Below are 16,295 nucleotides of genomic sequence, written 5' to 3' on the forward strand. Positions count from 1 at the left end.
CAGATGGTTTGGATAATGGATATCAGGAAGTTTGTACACATGAATATTCTTTCCTTAGTTCTTCAGGGAGTAATCAGAAGGTTATCTGGAGGTTTGATGTATATCCAGACATTGATGCAGGACTGCAAAAAGTTTAAGTTCCCAGGCTAGTTAAAACAAGAATATAATTGTTTTCTCATACCTGAACCTACTTAATTTTAGTAATTTAGCAGATTGATTATAGTGACTGCTTTATTTTTCCACTCTCTTTTTCAGTGAATTAACCATCTGTCTCAATTTTCTCAATTGTAAAACAAGGTTAAAATATTACCTATTTCATATAGGGTATTATGAAAATAATGTAAGTCAATATTATATACATAAATATAAAGCACTGAACCATGCACATAGTAAGTGCTTAAAAACGAGAGCTATTTAAACAGAATTGACTTAGATTAAACCTATTATTGCAAACATCAGCTCTTCCTTAATGTGTTGTGGAGGCCAATGGGGGTATGTGTGTGCTTGTTCTGAGAGACCACTTTTAGGGGTCCATGAAGTCAAAACTATTTTCTTAATGTAACCAATCCAGGTAAGTGGGTTTGTTGGCTTTTGTACAACTGAAAAGTCAAACCCAGAGGCAGAGATCTTTTGCAGAGAGGATTTATTTTGAGAAAGCCACAAAAGGAGATCAGAGCTGAGGCTCAAATCAGTCTGTCCCACCAGCAAACTACTAGTGACTTTTATGGTGGTGAGGAAGGGGTGAGGCTGCTTTAGAGAGGAGATGATTGGGTAGTCTTTAAGAAAGTCTTTGATTCCATGCAGGGCAGCCAGGCTTCATGTCTCTTCATATTACATGTGTAGAAAATGGTTAGCTAGCATGATTGGGGGGTGGCCTATTGGGCCCTTTTACAACAAACGTTCATCTGCTGGGCAAGGATAGTTGTTCTGCACAGACTAGAGCCATGGAAACTAGTCTGATCTTGTTTGGCCTGGCTGCTGAAGGGGCTCTGGGAGGAAGCTTGGTGGTTTCTCTAGAAAGACACTAAAAGAAACAGCTAAAGTTCAGTAGCATTAATAATATGAAGAGGTTACTTGCTGTTTCATTCTCATTACCTCAATAAGATGTGGTGGAGTTTTCCAGGTCTATGTGAAAAGTGATAACGTTAATATAGAGACACACAAGAGAATTCAGTTGTCTAACCCAGGCATTAAAAGTCTTCTCATGAATTCAAAAAAATAAGTTACTTGTCACAAAAATGTTAACATGTAATGTATTCATTATTTCAAGTGAATATTTTAAACCTGTTTTAATTTCTAATACAATAAATATCAATATAACCTACAGAAACAAAATCTCTTTTCGGGTCTTCAATAAATTCTAAGTGTGTAAAGGATCCTGCGAACAAAGTTTGAGAAGCAATGCTGTGATGCAGCTCTTGACTGAATAAATGTATGTGCCTTGTGAGCGCCACGTCTTGTTTTCCCGCCTCTATGCCTCTTTCTTGTGGCTTCCTGTCTAGACTGAGCTGCTTCCATTTTTGCATGCCAAAGTCTTATCCCTTACTCAAGAGCATCTTGTTCTCTTTGAACCTGGTCCAAATTTCGCGCCCTCCTCGGTACTCTCTCCTCCCTCTGGGCTCTCCTCGCAGGAGTATCAATCTGCGATGACCAAGACTCTTGAGCGTCCCGTCTGGGTTTCTCCAGATCTGAGCGCTCCTCCCAGCACCAGCACATCCCAGACCTCATTCACCAACTAAGGGGCGGTGCCTGGGCTCAACTAGGCCGGACAGCACCGGTAGGTCACCGTGACCCGAAAAGGAGGCCACTACAGTCCAGTGGCAGTGAGGTGCGGCGGCACCTATAAGGCAGCCACACAGTGCGCAGGGTTCCAACTCATCAGGCTCCCACAAGACAGGATTCCTAGGAGAGACTGGAGGGGCGAGGGGCGGGGCCTCGCGCCCACAGAGGGCGTGGCCCCCACCGCGCGCGGGAAAGGGGCTGGCGCCGCATGCGCGCGCACAGTCGGCGGCCGCGCGCAGTACGGTCGGTTCCTGGATGGCGGCGCCGGCTGCTGGAAGCGGGACGGCCCGCGAGGAGGAGGCGTGCAGTGTGGAAGGAGGGGCCTCACAGCCGCAAGCCCCGACGAGTGCACCCGGGGCTCGTCTCTCCAGGCTGCCTCTGGCACGGGTGAAGGCTCTGGTTAAGGCGGATCCCGACGTGACGCTCGCAGGACAGGAAGCCATCTTTATTCTGGCACGAGCGGCGGTGCGCTGGGAGAACGAGGGGCACGAGGATGGGGGCGGAGAACGTGGCGGGGGGCGGGACCAGCGGCGGCGGGGGCCGGAGTCAGGGTGGAGCAGCGGGAAGAAGAGGGTCTGGGTAGGGTGTGCTGAAGGCCCGGAAGTGAGAGGTGCCAGGGCAGGCTTGTGAGATGTGAGTGCAGGAGGGGAGGACGGGAGAAGTGTTATACACAGCAGTGTTAGCACAGCTGCCTCGTCCTGAGGGCGTGGACAACGGCTTCAATTTGCATCTCCAGTGTCTACCACAGATTTCGTAGGAGTCTCAAGTGAATGAGGGAGTGGCGGGTTTGCAAATGAGGGCGGAGGGACGGGTCATGGACTACTTCGGGAAGGGGGCGCGGAATAGACCTTTAGGAGGTCCAGGACAACCTTCAGCTTCCCTGAGAACCTCCCTAGTCATGCGAGCCCCCTTTGACCCCTGACCCTATTCACAAATAGGAACACTCACAAAACTAGTGCTAGTACCCATTAATACAGCAGAGTCTCAAGTAACTGTGTTTTTGTTCAACATCGTTTTCATCTCATGTTGATGAGTTGTCATAGGAACTGAACTGTTGTTTATATCATTGACCCTATGGTAAAATTGGCTTTGTTACATGGTATTTCACTTAACATCTCAGAAGGTTAAGGGAGAGCTTACTGTACACGTCTGTTTGCTCCACAGGAACTGTTTGTGGAGACTATTGCAAAAGATGCGTACTGCTGTGCTCAACAAGGAAAGAGGAAAACCCTCCAGAGGCGAGATTTGGGTAGTGTCAGTGTGGTATTTGTACTGGGGAGGCTGACATGGGAGGCTGGGTGAAGTTTTCTCTCTCACTGGTTAAGAAAGCATCACTGAAAAATGATGCCTGATGCGACAGGGTCTCTCTCTATGTTTTCTGTTGGATTGCCATGGTGCCAGAAGCCCTATCTTTAGAGGGTCTGCTTTGAGTGGTTGGGGCAGAGAAGAAAAGGAGTCTAACTGTTGCCAAAGCTGAATAGACCTCTTGATGCTTTCTACCATATTGTACCAGGCTTGACGTTTCTTTTTCCCCTAGAAATTGGAGGTTTAATTTCTGACTCTTCTTTCTAGGTGGTAACCATCATACATGTGTAAGCGTTCATGTATATCATATTCTCACTTTCCATGCTCTATTGCCAAACTGTTCCCTCATGATACCCAGAGCACAGAGTTTCCCTTCATTGAATACAGTAGTCAGTATTTGCCCAGCTTTTCTTGCTATTATAGAGAGAGAACTGATAGGTAAGATTTGGTGGTGGAGTAGAAATGGATCTCAAGATAACAAAGGGACAAATTTTATAAATTTCCTGATTTGCATAAAGTCTCTTGGCCCCTTCAGTGTGTGGGTTGTGCCTCTCGGGGGCTGATGTTCCTTTACCTTGTGTTTCAGATAATGCAATAGAAGCCGTGGATGAATTTGCTTTTCTGGAAGGTAAGTTCTCTACCAGTGGGTAATTATCTCCAGTGGTCCTTTCCATGCTAATGATCTGACTTCAAAACCTTATATAAAATGGAGGCATGGTTGGTTCTTCCTTGTTTCTGTAGGGATCATTCTTTCTCCCTGCTTCCTATTGAGATAGGAAAAACTGTCTCAATAGATGGATTCCGATGTTTAATTCCTACTTTGCTCTCCCCCTAAATACAAATTGTCCGCCTCAAATCGCTGGAAATCAGAAACAGTTGCCAACATTTAAAGGGTTACTTCTTGTTTCTTTTTCTTCAACAATCTGTGGTAAGTGATTATTTTGCTGCAGAGATTCTGTACTTGCCTGTATCTATTTATTCTTTGGAATTTTAGATTAACTCATGTACTGTCTAAAACTTGACATTGTAATAGCAAATATTTGAAATACCTCATTTTAGCTACCTTCTCGTAGAACTATTTCTACTACTTAATTTCTAAATCTGATCAGTTTACTTTTTCTTACACATATTCCAATGTATTCTCATTATCTCCTTCAAGCCTCATTACCTTTGAAATCTTTTCTTGATTTTTTTTATTATATTCATACCTTTGTTTTACATCTTTATATCAATCTAAGCCCCTGGCCCTTTTGATATATTCTTTTAAGTGTCTTCATAGGTAAATTCCCATGACCAGCTTCAAGTATTTTCTTCATTTGTAGAGTTTTCTTAAGTCTCTCTGTTTGTTTACCTATTCTTAAAAATGACTTGTTAGCTGCCTGCCTAAGACAGGCAACTTCTTGGAACTGACTTCCTATAAGGTTTCCAATCAAAAATGTTGGGAGCCTACTTTACTGCTCATTTTTAATTACCGGCTCTTCAGACATGAGTAATATGATCAGATTTGTATTTTAAAGGCATAGCACTAGTGCCCTGCAGATAATAAATTGGAGGATGCCAGGAATAGAACTGGAGAGATCTTATGCAATTTTCCATCCCAGCCTCTGCCATGGCCTGGTGCTTAGCTTGGATTTCTAATAAATGCCATTTATTGAGTGTTAGATGAGTTCATTTTCATGTTCCAATCCAATAATCTTAGTAATTGAATCCTCTGTGTGGTATTACATTAATAGATCAGAGTTTTGGCCATTTTAGCCCTTGTGGTTTAGTATATTATTTTGTATCTGGTAAAACGTCCTTATGTCTTTATTTTATTATTTTTTTAATATGCTTTACTGTTTATGCTGTTACAGTTGTCCCAATTTCTTTTCCCTTTGTTCCCCTCCACTCAGTGACCCCCCTCCTGCCAGTTGTTCCCCCCTCTTAGTCCATGCCCATTGGTTGTGCATAGTTATTTTCAACATCTTCCTGTCTACTCCACTCCCTCCTACTATGCTTCTTAATTCCTATACCATCTCCCTCCCTTTCCCCACTTACCCCTTCTTGCTGACCTCCCCCCAATATGTTCCCCATACCTATAATTCTTTTCACATTCTCTTTGCCTACTTAGTTTGCCTTTGTTTCAATTCCCTAGCTTCTGTTTTTTGTTGTTGTGATACAGTTTTCATTTTAATGTTCATGGTTTTGATCCTCATTCTCCTTAACCAGTCCCTTTAACATCTCATATAACAGTGGTTTGGATCTGATGAACTCCTTCAGTTTTACTTTGTCCTGGAAGCACTTTCTCTGCCCTTCTATTCTGAATGACAGCTTCGCTGGATAGAGCAATTGTGATCGTAGGCTTTTGCTTTTCATTACTTTGAATATTTCTAGCCAGTCTCTTCTTGCCTGCAGTTTCTTTTGAGAAATCAGCTGATAGTCTTATTGGGACCCCTTTGTATGCAATTCTCTTCTCTCTTGCTGCTTTTAAGATTCTCTCTTTAACCTTAATTTTTGACATTTTGATTATAATGTGTCTTGGTGTGGTTCTCCCTGAGTCCAGTTTATTTGGAACTCTCCGTGCTTCCTGGACCTGTAAGTCTATATCCTTCTCAAAGTTAGGGAAGTTCTGCTTCATTATTTTTTCACATAATTTTTCAATTTCTAGTTCTTCTTCTTCACCTCCTGGCAGCCCTATGATTCGGATGTTGGCCCACTTATTGCTGTCGGATAAGTTTCTGAGCCTCTCCTCATTTTCCTCACCTCTCGTTTCCTCTTTCTGCACTGGTTGACTGTTTGTTCCTTCCCTATGTTCCAATTTGTTGATTTGATCCCTGGTTTTCCTTCCCTCACCACTTATTTCATATGTATTTACATTCATTTCAACAGGACTAGCCTTCATTCCTTCTCCATCTTGTTTAAGATCCGCTGTTAGATCTGTAAGCTTTCTTATCACCAGAGCTCTGAACTGAGCCGCAGAAAGATTTCCTATTTGCTGGTCCAATAGATCATATGTTTGCTGTTTGGTCAGCGGCGTGATTGGGATCTCTATCATGATCTGTACCATCCTGACAGTTTTGTGTTTACCTTTGCTTCCTGGGTGGGACTGTCACACCTGCTACGCTATAGGGGTCAGAGCCCCATGCACTTGTCACTACCGGGTGACCCTTCTCACCACACTGACACTTTGTGTGGGGGTGGGGGTCCAAGATGGATTCCTGCTGTTCATTCCCCACTGAGAGACTGGGAGCCTCCTCCTCCATCCCCACGCCCTCCAGCCCTCACAGTCCGAGACAGTGGGGATCTGCCTTGTCCGGCGTTGGAATAGCTAGCTGACTGGTTTGGTCTGCAGCCAGGGGAGCTCCCCAGGCACTTCTCACCTCCCCTTAAATACGGATGTCTGTGCTTACCACTGTCCTGCCGCCATCAGCACAGCTGCTGTCGCCAGCATAGCTTGACCTCTCTGCCCCAGCTTCGCCCCTCCTACCTTTCCGGACGAGTACCACTTGTTTATAACTTCATATGTTGGACTTCCATGTAGCTTTATTTTCTGGAACTTCTGGTTATTTCTGGTTTTGCGGTAGTTGTATTCCTTCTTAGCTGTGGAGGGAGATGGAGCGTGTCAGTCTAGGCCTCCATCTTGGCTGGAAGTCCTGTCCTTATGTCTTTAGATGTGTATGCTCTAAGTAGAAAATTATTTTTTTTCTTTTAATCAAGACAATATGTGTGCATGCTTAAAAATCAAAGTTACCTAATGGCATATAATGAAATGCAGCTGTTGCCTCTCCCCTTTTTGTTTTTGTTTTTAGCTTTCAGGTGGCTACTTATATTTCTAAATTATATGCTTCCTCCTTGATTTACCAACTGCAGATGTTATCAGTTCCTTCTATAATAAATGAAGTTTTGGCTAACCTATATTAACACATAAATCTCTTCCTTCCTTCCTGTTTTTTGGTAGTTGTAGCATTATTTTTACAGATTATATAACACACTAAAACATCTGTTTTTTGTTGTACCCAACTTTCAACATATTTCTTGTCTCCCCACTTCATAAGGTATGACTATTATTGTACCTTTCTTTTCCTTTCATGTTTTTAGCCCACTTCTATCTCTTGCTTTGTGTCATGTGTACTTATTCTTTGACATTGTTGAAGCTGATAACATTTATATCATCAGAATTAAATATTCCATGTTTTATCTGTAAGTTGAATGTAGAGGTTGAAAAACAGTACTGTGAAATGTGACAGTCTGTCTCTATCCTTTCTGTCCCTTAATACCTCATACAGGTCCCTTCCCTGCAGGCAACTATTATTAGGCTCTGTAATTTTCTGGGTATTTTATGCAAATATATATTCTTTTGTAAGTCTTTCATTATGAAATATAACACAAACAAATGTAAAGTCGATAAATAACAAAATGAACAGCAATTGTAACTGATGGGACAAAAATAGAATACTATTGTCAGCCCCTAGAAGCTCTATATATCCTTCTTTATTATATATCTTGCCATGACCTGTCCTGACATAACTGTATCCTGACTTTTTGATAATTACTTCTTTTATTTTCTTTATAATTTTACTACATAAGCATGTATCCATAAATATAGATGTTTTCTTTAGGTTAATTCATTTATGAGATTCATCTTTGTGGTAGTATATATGTCTATCTAGTTTGTTCATTTTCTTTGCTATATGGCATGCCATTATATGACAATACCACAATATTGATATTTGGATATTGTGCTATTATGAACTATTTGCTATGAACATTCTTGTATGCTTTTCTTTGGGGGTGTATGTATGTGTGTGTATAAAATTGCTGGGACATAGGATATGTGTATCTCCCTTTTGTAGGTATTGCTGAACATCCTGTATAGCTGATTCACATTTATACCAGTAATATATGGTAATTCTCGTTACCAACACTTGGTATTATTAGAGTTTTTGATTTTTGTCAACCTGGTAGGAATGTAAGTAAAAATTGCATTGTGGTTTTAATTTGCATTGCCCTGATTACTAATGACATTGAGCACCTTTTTATATGCATGTCCATTTCTTTTTATGGGGGTTTGTCCTGTTTTTCTTTTAGATATTTTGTCTTTTATTATTGATTTATAATAATACATATATATTCTGAGTAGAATCTTATTCAGTATGTAAGAGACACATATATTTTACTGGTTTATGATTTTCACTTTATATAGATAATGTTATTTGTGTCCTGTTTAGTAACAAATTTTTCCCTAACCCAAGGTCATGAAGACATTCTCGTTAATTTTGCACCTAGTCTGTTGCTTAACTTTTATTCTAATGATTTGTTTATTCTTTTCGATTTCCTTAATCACACAGTAATATCTGCCAGTAATGACATTTTTGTGACATTCTTTTTAATTCTTACCTTTTAAATTTTTCTTGCCATAATGCACTGGCTAGAATCTTTAGTAGTATTGAGTAGAAGTAGTGATAGCGAGCATCTTGATGTCAAAGGGAAAGCATTTACTGTTTTCCCAGTAATTAGGCTTACTGTAGGTTTGTGTGTGTGTGTGTGTGTGTGTGTGTGTGTGTGTGTGTAGATTATCAGAATGCAACTGTTACATCATGTTTATGAGAGATTGGGATTTTTTCATGCTATATGTGGACCTCATTCAAATTAGATGGAGAATATACTTCTCCCTCTCTTTTTTTAAAAGTCTGTTCTCTGGAAAACTTTTTGTAAACTTAGAATGATTTCTTCTTTGACTGTTTAGTGGAATTCACCAAGGAAGCCATCTGAGCCTGGAATTTTCTTCATGGGAAGGTTTTTTATTTTTGATGCAGTTTTTGGAATGGTTTTAGAACTATTCTGTTGCTCTTTATTTTCATGAGACATTCTCCCCTCCCGCAAGGAGTTAGAGTTTTTTTAGGAATTTGTATATTTGTATATCTAAATTTTCTAGCTTATTGGTATAAAATTTTTCACAATATACTTTTATTATCTTTGTAACATATATTAGGTATTTATTGACATCCCCTTTTTTATTCTTGGAGTTATCAAACATTTTTTCTCGATCACTTTCACTAGAGGTTTATCAATTTTCTTAGTCTTTTCAAAGAACCAGCCGTTGGCTTTGTTTATTCTAACATATAATTCTGTTAATTCTGTTTTATATTTTATTAGTTATGCTCTTTATTATTTCTTCTCTTTTACTTTGGTGTTTAGTTTATTGCTCTTTTCCAACTTCCTGAGATAGATTTTTAGTTTTTTAATTTTTAGGCTTTTTCTCTATTATACACATTTTAAGTTATACATTTCCCACTAGTCTCTGCTATATCTCACATTTGACTGTATCTCACATTTGAATAGATACTCTTATTATTATTTGGTTTGAAATGTTTTTAAATTGATTTTTTGGGCCTGTGGATTATTTAGATGAATATTTCTTAATTTCCAAAAATGTGAGAATTTTATAGTTCTCTTTTTTGTTGTTAATGATAATTGCATTGTTTTCAAAAGATGTACTCTATTATTTCTGTCCTTTGGAATATTTGAAATTTGAGGTATGACCCCAGTGTATGGCCAACCTTGTGCATGTTTTGTGTGTTCCTGAAGAAAATGTATATTCTGTAGTTGTTAGGTGCATTGTCAAGTTTGGTTATTACAGAATTCAGATTTTGTGTTCTTACGGGATTTCTCTTGTCCACTTAGTTAATCAGCTTTTGAGAGTTGTGTGTTAAAGTCTGCTATGATTGTGGACTATTTATACTTATATTTCTGGGTCTATTTTTTCTTTATATATTATGAGACCATGTGATTAGGTATCGTCGTCGTCGTCGGCAGCCGTCCGTCTCGAGAGACGATGGTGTAGCTTCTTAAGAGTCTATCTGCACCGCCGAGAATGGCTGTGCAGTCCGACTCGGGAGTGACACGGTATCTGTCTCCTCCCGTGTTGAATCGACATCTTGTGATGACGCTGGAGTGTCCTCTCCAGTGAAGCTGAAGCTACAGAGCCTGGGCAGGGTGATATGGAGGGTCTGCTGTTGCCCATGCAGCAGACCCCCCCCTCTCTTCGCAGCTGAAGGGCCCAAGGGAAAGACGGAGTCAATACAGCTTGGCTTCAGGTGCGCCGCAGGAGTTGCCGGTGTTGACTACAACGTCAAACCGCCTTAGGGACTCCGGCTCCGGATTTTCTGTCGGGGTTTACTCCCTTAGCCTTTCCCCTGAAGAGGTATGCCGCAAGGCAGCGGAGGTTTTTTGGAATCAGAGTTTTCCTTCTCTGATGTGCCCTGACTGGAAGATCGAACCAGCGACACTTAGCTCGCAGGCCGACGCTCAATCCACTGAGCCAAACCAGCCAGGGCTGTGATTAGGTATACATACATTTAATATTATATATTATTAGTATTTAAGTCTCTTACACTTATAAATTGACCATTGTTATTTCTAGCAGTGCTTTGTGCCTTAAAGTCTATTCTGTCTAATATTATAAAAGCTTGCCAGCTTTCTTTTTTAAATTATTTGCATGGTATATGTTTTTAATTTTTTTTTTTTTACCTTTCCACATCTTTGCAAATAGTGTATAATTGGATTATTTTTTAAAATTCAGACTGACAGTCTTTAAATGGCACATACAGGTACTTTATATCTGATGTAATTAGTGATATATATAGGTTTAAATCTATCTCATTTTGTGCTTTCTATTTGCCTTGCCTGTGTTTTATTTTTTCTCTTCATTTTTGCTCCCCTTTTTTGAGTATAATTTATTATTCCAATTTTTTCCTCTATCATTTTGGAAGTTAGCTGTTCTAGTTAGTTAGTTTTATTATTTTAGTTGTTGCTCTATCGGGTACTTCATGCATCCTTAATTTATCAAAGTCTAATGTCAGTACCTTTCCCCTCAGTCTCAACAAAATGGGATCTTAGAATCTATTCGCTCTATTTGTAAGCCTTCTGCCACACGTGTGTTAATGTCATGTATTTTTGTTTCATTTTTTTGTCTTTGTTAATTGACATAAGGCATTATTATTGGTATACTACACAAGCAATGATATATAAAATTACCTGTATATTTACTACTATCTTTGCACTTCTTTTCTTTCTGTATTTCTCATCCTTCATTTGTGACCATTTTCTTTCTTCCTGAAATAAATCCTTTAGAACTTCCTTTAATTTGGGTCTTTTGGTAGCTGCCTTTTTCTTTTTCATTTTAGCACGTTGAAGCTATTATTCTACTTGTTTTGGTTTCTGTTGTTTCTGTTGAGAAATTATGTGTTAGTCTGTTATTCTTTTGGAATTAATTCATCCTTTTATTTCTGTATAGTTTTGAGATCTTCTCTTTACCTTTGCTGTTTTTGTAGTTTCCCTTTGATGTATCTAGGTATAGATTTCTTATGTAGTCTGCTTAAGGCTGTTAAATCTGTGAATCTGTCCTGGAAAATTCTTAGCCAGTAACTGTTGAAATATTGGCTCTACTTTGTTTTTGTTATTTTTCTGTCTCCTTTCTCTTCGGGATTCCCATTAAGTGGATGTTAAAACTCAACCATAATTTTCCCTCTCCATGATGTATGCTGTGTAATTTTTTTGTTCTCTCTTCAGTGGTCTTATCCTCTTTAAACTTTTTTGTTGATTTTTTTTAGTTTCAGTTTTTATATTTTTCATTTCTGAAAATTCTGTTTGGTTATTTTTTAAATGTATTTTTGGAGGGATTCCTGGCCAAGATGGAGGCGTAGACAGACTTGCTGCATCTCCCTCCACAACTAAGAAGGAATACAGCTATCTCAAAACTAGAAACAACCAGAAGTTCCAGAAAACCAAAGTGCATGGAAGTCCAGCAAACAAAGATATAAAGAAGAAATACTCATCCAGACAGCGCCACAACATGGTGAAACAGGTCGCCCGTTACTGACGAATCCCTAAGGCTCGCCTCTTACAACGTAGTAGGAGCAACAGCTCTCTGTGGGACCTGGAAGCAAACACAGGAGACTTCCAGCCAAGATGGAGGCCTAGACTGACACGCTCCATCTCCCTCCATAACTAAGAAGGAACACAACTACCACAAAACCAGAAATAACCAGAAGTACCAGAAAATAAATGGGAGTCCAATGTATGAAGTTATAAAGAAGTGGTGCTCATCCAGACAGGTAGGAGGGGCGAAGCTCGGGAGGAGAGTTCAAGCTGTGCTGTTCGCGGCAGCAGCAGCAGCAGCGATGGGGGCAGGACAGCGGTAAGCACAGACACCCATATTTAAGGGGAGGTGAGAAGCACCTGAGGAGCACCCACGGCTGCAGACCAGACCCATCAGCTTACTATTCCAAAGCTGGGGAGGCCGACCTCCATTACCTTGGACTGTGAGGCCTGGAGGGGATGGGGATGGAGGAGGAGGCTCCCAGTCTTTCAGTGGAGAGTGAATGGCAGGAATCCATCTTGGACCCCCACGCCCCACAGAAAACATCACAGCATGGTGAGACGGGTTGCCTGGTTGTGACGAGTGCACAGGGCTTTGCCCCCTGTAGTGTAGGAGGTGTGACAACCTCGTCCAGGAAGCAAAGGTAAACCCAAAACTGTCAGGATGGCACAGATCATGATGGAGATCCCAGTGACACAGCTGACCAGACAGCAAACATCTAACGAAGCAGCAGATAGGAAATCTTTCCGAGGCTCAGTTCAGAGCTTTGGTTATAAAAACGCTTACAGACCTAACAACAGATCTTAAACAAGATAAGGAATGAATGAAGGCTAGTCCTGCTGAAATGAACAAAAACACATACGAAACAAGTGGTGAGGGCAAGAAAACCAGTGATCAAATCAACAAATCGGAACATAGAGAAGGAACAAACAGTCAACCAGTGCAGAAAGAGGAAACGAGAGGTGAGGAAAATGAGGAGAGGCTCAGAAACTTATCCGACAGCAACAAGCGGGCCAACATCCGAATCATAGGGCTGCCAGGAGGTGAAGAAGAAGAACTAGAAATTGAAAAATTATGTGAAAAAATAATGAAGCAGAACTTCCCTAACTTTGAGAAGGATATAGACTTACAGGTCCAGGAAGCACGGAGAGTTCCAAATAAACTGGACTCAGGGAGAACCACACCAAGACACATTATAATCAAAATGTCAAAAATTAAGGTTAAAGAGAGAATCTTAAAAGCAGCAAGAGAGAAGAGAATTACATACAAAGGGGTCCCAATAAGACTATCAGCTGATTTCTCAAAAGAAACTCTGCAGGCAAGAAGGGACTGGCAAGAAATATTCAAAGCAATGAAAAGCAAAAACCTACAACCACGATTACTTTATCCAGCGAAGCTGTCATTCAGAATAGAAGGGCAGAGAAAGTGCTTCCAGGACAAAGTAAAACTGAAGGAGTTCATCAGATCCAAACCACTGTTGTATGAAATGTTAAAGGGACTGGTTTAGGAGAATGAGGATCAAAACCATGAACATTAAAATGAAAACTGTATCACAACAACAAAAAACAGAAGCTAGGGAATTGAAACAAAGGCAAACTAGGCAACAAGAGTGGGAAAAGAATTACAGGTTTGGGGAACCTTTTGGGGGGAGGTCAGCGGGGAGGGAAAAGGAAGGGAGATGGTACAGGAATTAAGAAGCATAGTAGGAGGGAGTGGAGTAGACAGGAAGATGTTGAGAAGAACTATATGCACAACCAATGGGCATGGGCTAAGGAGGTGGGGGACAACTGGAGGGAGGGGAGTCACTGGGTGGAGGAGAACAAGGGGAAAAGAAATTGGGACAACTAATAGCATCAACAATAAAGCATATTAAAAAAAATTTCAGAAGAGAAAAAAAATGTATTTTTGTCACTTTTTATTATATTTTCTGCAGGCATTTTGAAGCTTGTATTTTATTTCTTTAAACAAAGTAAGTGCATTTGTTGGATAATATGAGGCCTATATTATGAAATCTTTCTTCAAAGATTTTCATGTGCTTCTGCATGGCACCTAGGGGGCATTTATCAGTGCAGGAACTCCTTAATCCAAATCCAAGATTTGAGGATTCTTTGATCACCATGGTGATAGGACCCTGATTGCAGGTCGGTGAGGGGGCAGATTTAATTCTGGTTTTGCCTTACTTGAGAGGATAGCCATTTGGGACTCCAGCTTTAAAAAAAAGCGGGGTGGATGGATGATCAGACCTTACACTTGAGGAGACTCTGGGATTTGATTCTTGGTTCACTGAGCCTGCCAAAATCATAGCAGTTTCTCAGTTCTGTCTTTTGGATTGGCAAATATTGTCAGGGCAAAAGCAGCTTTGAAGGCTGGGTTTATTTTGTTCTTGGCTTTTCTAGATTTTGGATTTGTCTTGTCTTGATGCTTCTTCAATGCCTAAAGGATTGAAAAGTTTAATCAGTTTTTTCAGTTGATCTCAGCAGGAATTTACAGTCTCAGTTTTTTAAATAAGTAAATTTTGGTCTCACTGTAGAATTTTTTCAAATGCCTGGTAATTTTCATTCTTTTAAAAAATGAGTGAATAAGGCAGTGTTTAGAAACTGTGTGTTTTTCCCAGTAGTTTTATTAGTGTGAGCAGGAGTGAGAGTAGATGTTATAGTGGGGTCGCCAAAAGACCAGGATGCAGAAAGCTTCACAGTGGGGAGCTATCATTTTCACAAGCTGCTCTGCTTCTCAAGATAATTCCTTTAGTTCTTTAGAAGAGAGCCCTCTGATATTTTCCTACCAAGCTAGGTTTAAATTTTTGTTTTCTGGTAGTGCTGCATTCAGGGAGGGTTGTGGGGAGATGGGGCCAGCTGTTTCTGTCTCTTTTCATCATTCCTGTTGTCTGCAGCCTCCCCATGGGCCACCTAGGCAGACAGACTCCCACCTCTGCTGCAGCTCCTTCTTCTTTCATTCTGGGCTCAGTTTTCTTCTGCATAATCTATTAACATACTTAAGTCAGATTTCTGTTACTCAGCTTTTTGCTGAAATCTCTTAACTGCTGATGCCCTTCCCCCTCCCCCATTCTTTGTTGTAGAGTTATATCTTTTTTTAAGCCTTTTTCCCTTTTGAATGGAATATGTATTGGATGGGAGGGCATGGAAACTTGTGGACTCAGTAGCCCGTCTTGAACTGGAACTTTCTCAAAAAATTATGAACTCTTTGCTTAGAGAACTTATCTCATGTATCTTGCACCACTTACCCCTTGTGTGGTGTCCACAAATGCTCATTAACTACCACAACAACTTCTAACGCCTTTTCCGACCTCTGATTCTAACTCTCCAGACCAGTATGCTTAATTCCCAATTGCCCACTCTCTGTACTGACATCTTTTTCCCCAAGGATCTTCTGGATGAATATTCATCCAAACAAGTGTTTTGATCTTAGAGAACTGCTAGCACCAAACCAGTATTCACTTTAACTTTGCCCAGTTTGTTATACTCATCCGACTCTTGAGGCACCTTGCTTTATATGTTGCTCTTTGTCTTTTTAGGTACTTTGGATTGAATGCTGAGCTGGGGACTTCAGTGAGCCTTTACCTGCATCCTTCAGTTTGCCCTCTGCTTTGGCCTCAGCTTTGAAGAAGAGTCCTTGGAAAGTCCACATATGCTTTTCCTGTTCTAACTTCACCAAAGCCAGAATAAACAGAGATCTCACCTGTAGTTTTTCTCTACAAGATCTTCCACTGCCGTGGTCTTCCATTTCCAGCCTGGATGCAGCTACTGCTGCTTGAGGCAGAGAAAAAGGGAATAATTTGTGTAGGTTGCTTAATGAATGGTAGGGACCAGAATAAAGATGTGTGGTCAACTTTAAGCTAGTGTGTTTTCTAGTCTTGCTTTTGTTCTTGCCACCATGACTGGAGAGCTACGGTGCCTGGTCACAGACCTTCCTCATCTTTTCTGCCAGCCATTCTAAATCTCAGTCTTTTATTTGTTCTTCATTTTTCCAGCATGTCACCAGAATCTGGTTCCAGAATTTACTGTATACCACTTAAAGTCTTCATAAGTTCAAACAAATGTGATTCTAGGTTTAAAACTAATTAAAAATTTAACATATTTGTTGAGATATAATTCATATACCATATAGTTCACCCATTTAAAGTATATATTTCAATATTTTTTAGTATATTTACAGATACATACAACTATAACCACAATTTTAAAACATTTTCATATGAGTGGAATCGTGGTATTTTGTGTCTGGCTTCTTTCATGTAGATAATGTTTTCAAGGTTTATGTGATAGTATGTATTAGTACAATTTCCATTTTTATTTTTTAATTTAAAATACACATTACATAAAATTTACCA

General features: G+C 40.1%; 1 protein-coding gene across 3 annotated transcripts; it reads left to right on the forward strand.

Moving 5' to 3' along the window:
• The first annotated feature begins 1,991 nt into the window (after nucleotides 1-1,991).
• POLE4 (DNA polymerase epsilon 4, accessory subunit) lies at nucleotides 1,992-15,799 on the forward strand. 3 transcript variants are annotated; one of them, XM_090281601.1, is made up of 4 exons: nucleotides 1,992-2,247; nucleotides 2,947-3,031; nucleotides 3,674-3,715; nucleotides 15,480-15,799. In XM_090281601.1, the coding sequence occupies exons 1-4, from the start codon at nucleotides 2,038-2,040 to the stop codon at nucleotides 15,491-15,493; spliced, it is 351 nt and encodes a 116-aa protein (XP_090137727.1). In that variant the 5' UTR covers nucleotides 1,992-2,037; the 3' UTR covers nucleotides 15,494-15,799. The 3 variants fall into 3 exon arrangements, with proteins under 3 accessions (XP_090137727.1, XP_090137729.1, XP_090137728.1); XM_090281603.1 differs by having other exon boundaries at nucleotides 2,947-3,020; nucleotides 15,480-15,501; XM_090281602.1 differs by lacking the exon at nucleotides 15,480-15,799 and having other exon boundaries at nucleotides 2,947-3,036.
• The last annotated feature ends 496 nt before the right edge of the window (nucleotides 15,800-16,295 follow it).

Source organism: Furipterus horrens, unplaced genomic scaffold (assembly GCF_987537825.1).
Source record: "Furipterus horrens unplaced genomic scaffold, mFurHor1.1.pri manual_scaffold_6, whole genome shotgun sequence".
In the NCBI taxonomy this organism is placed as follows: Eukaryota; Metazoa; Chordata; class Mammalia; order Chiroptera; family Furipteridae; genus Furipterus; species Furipterus horrens.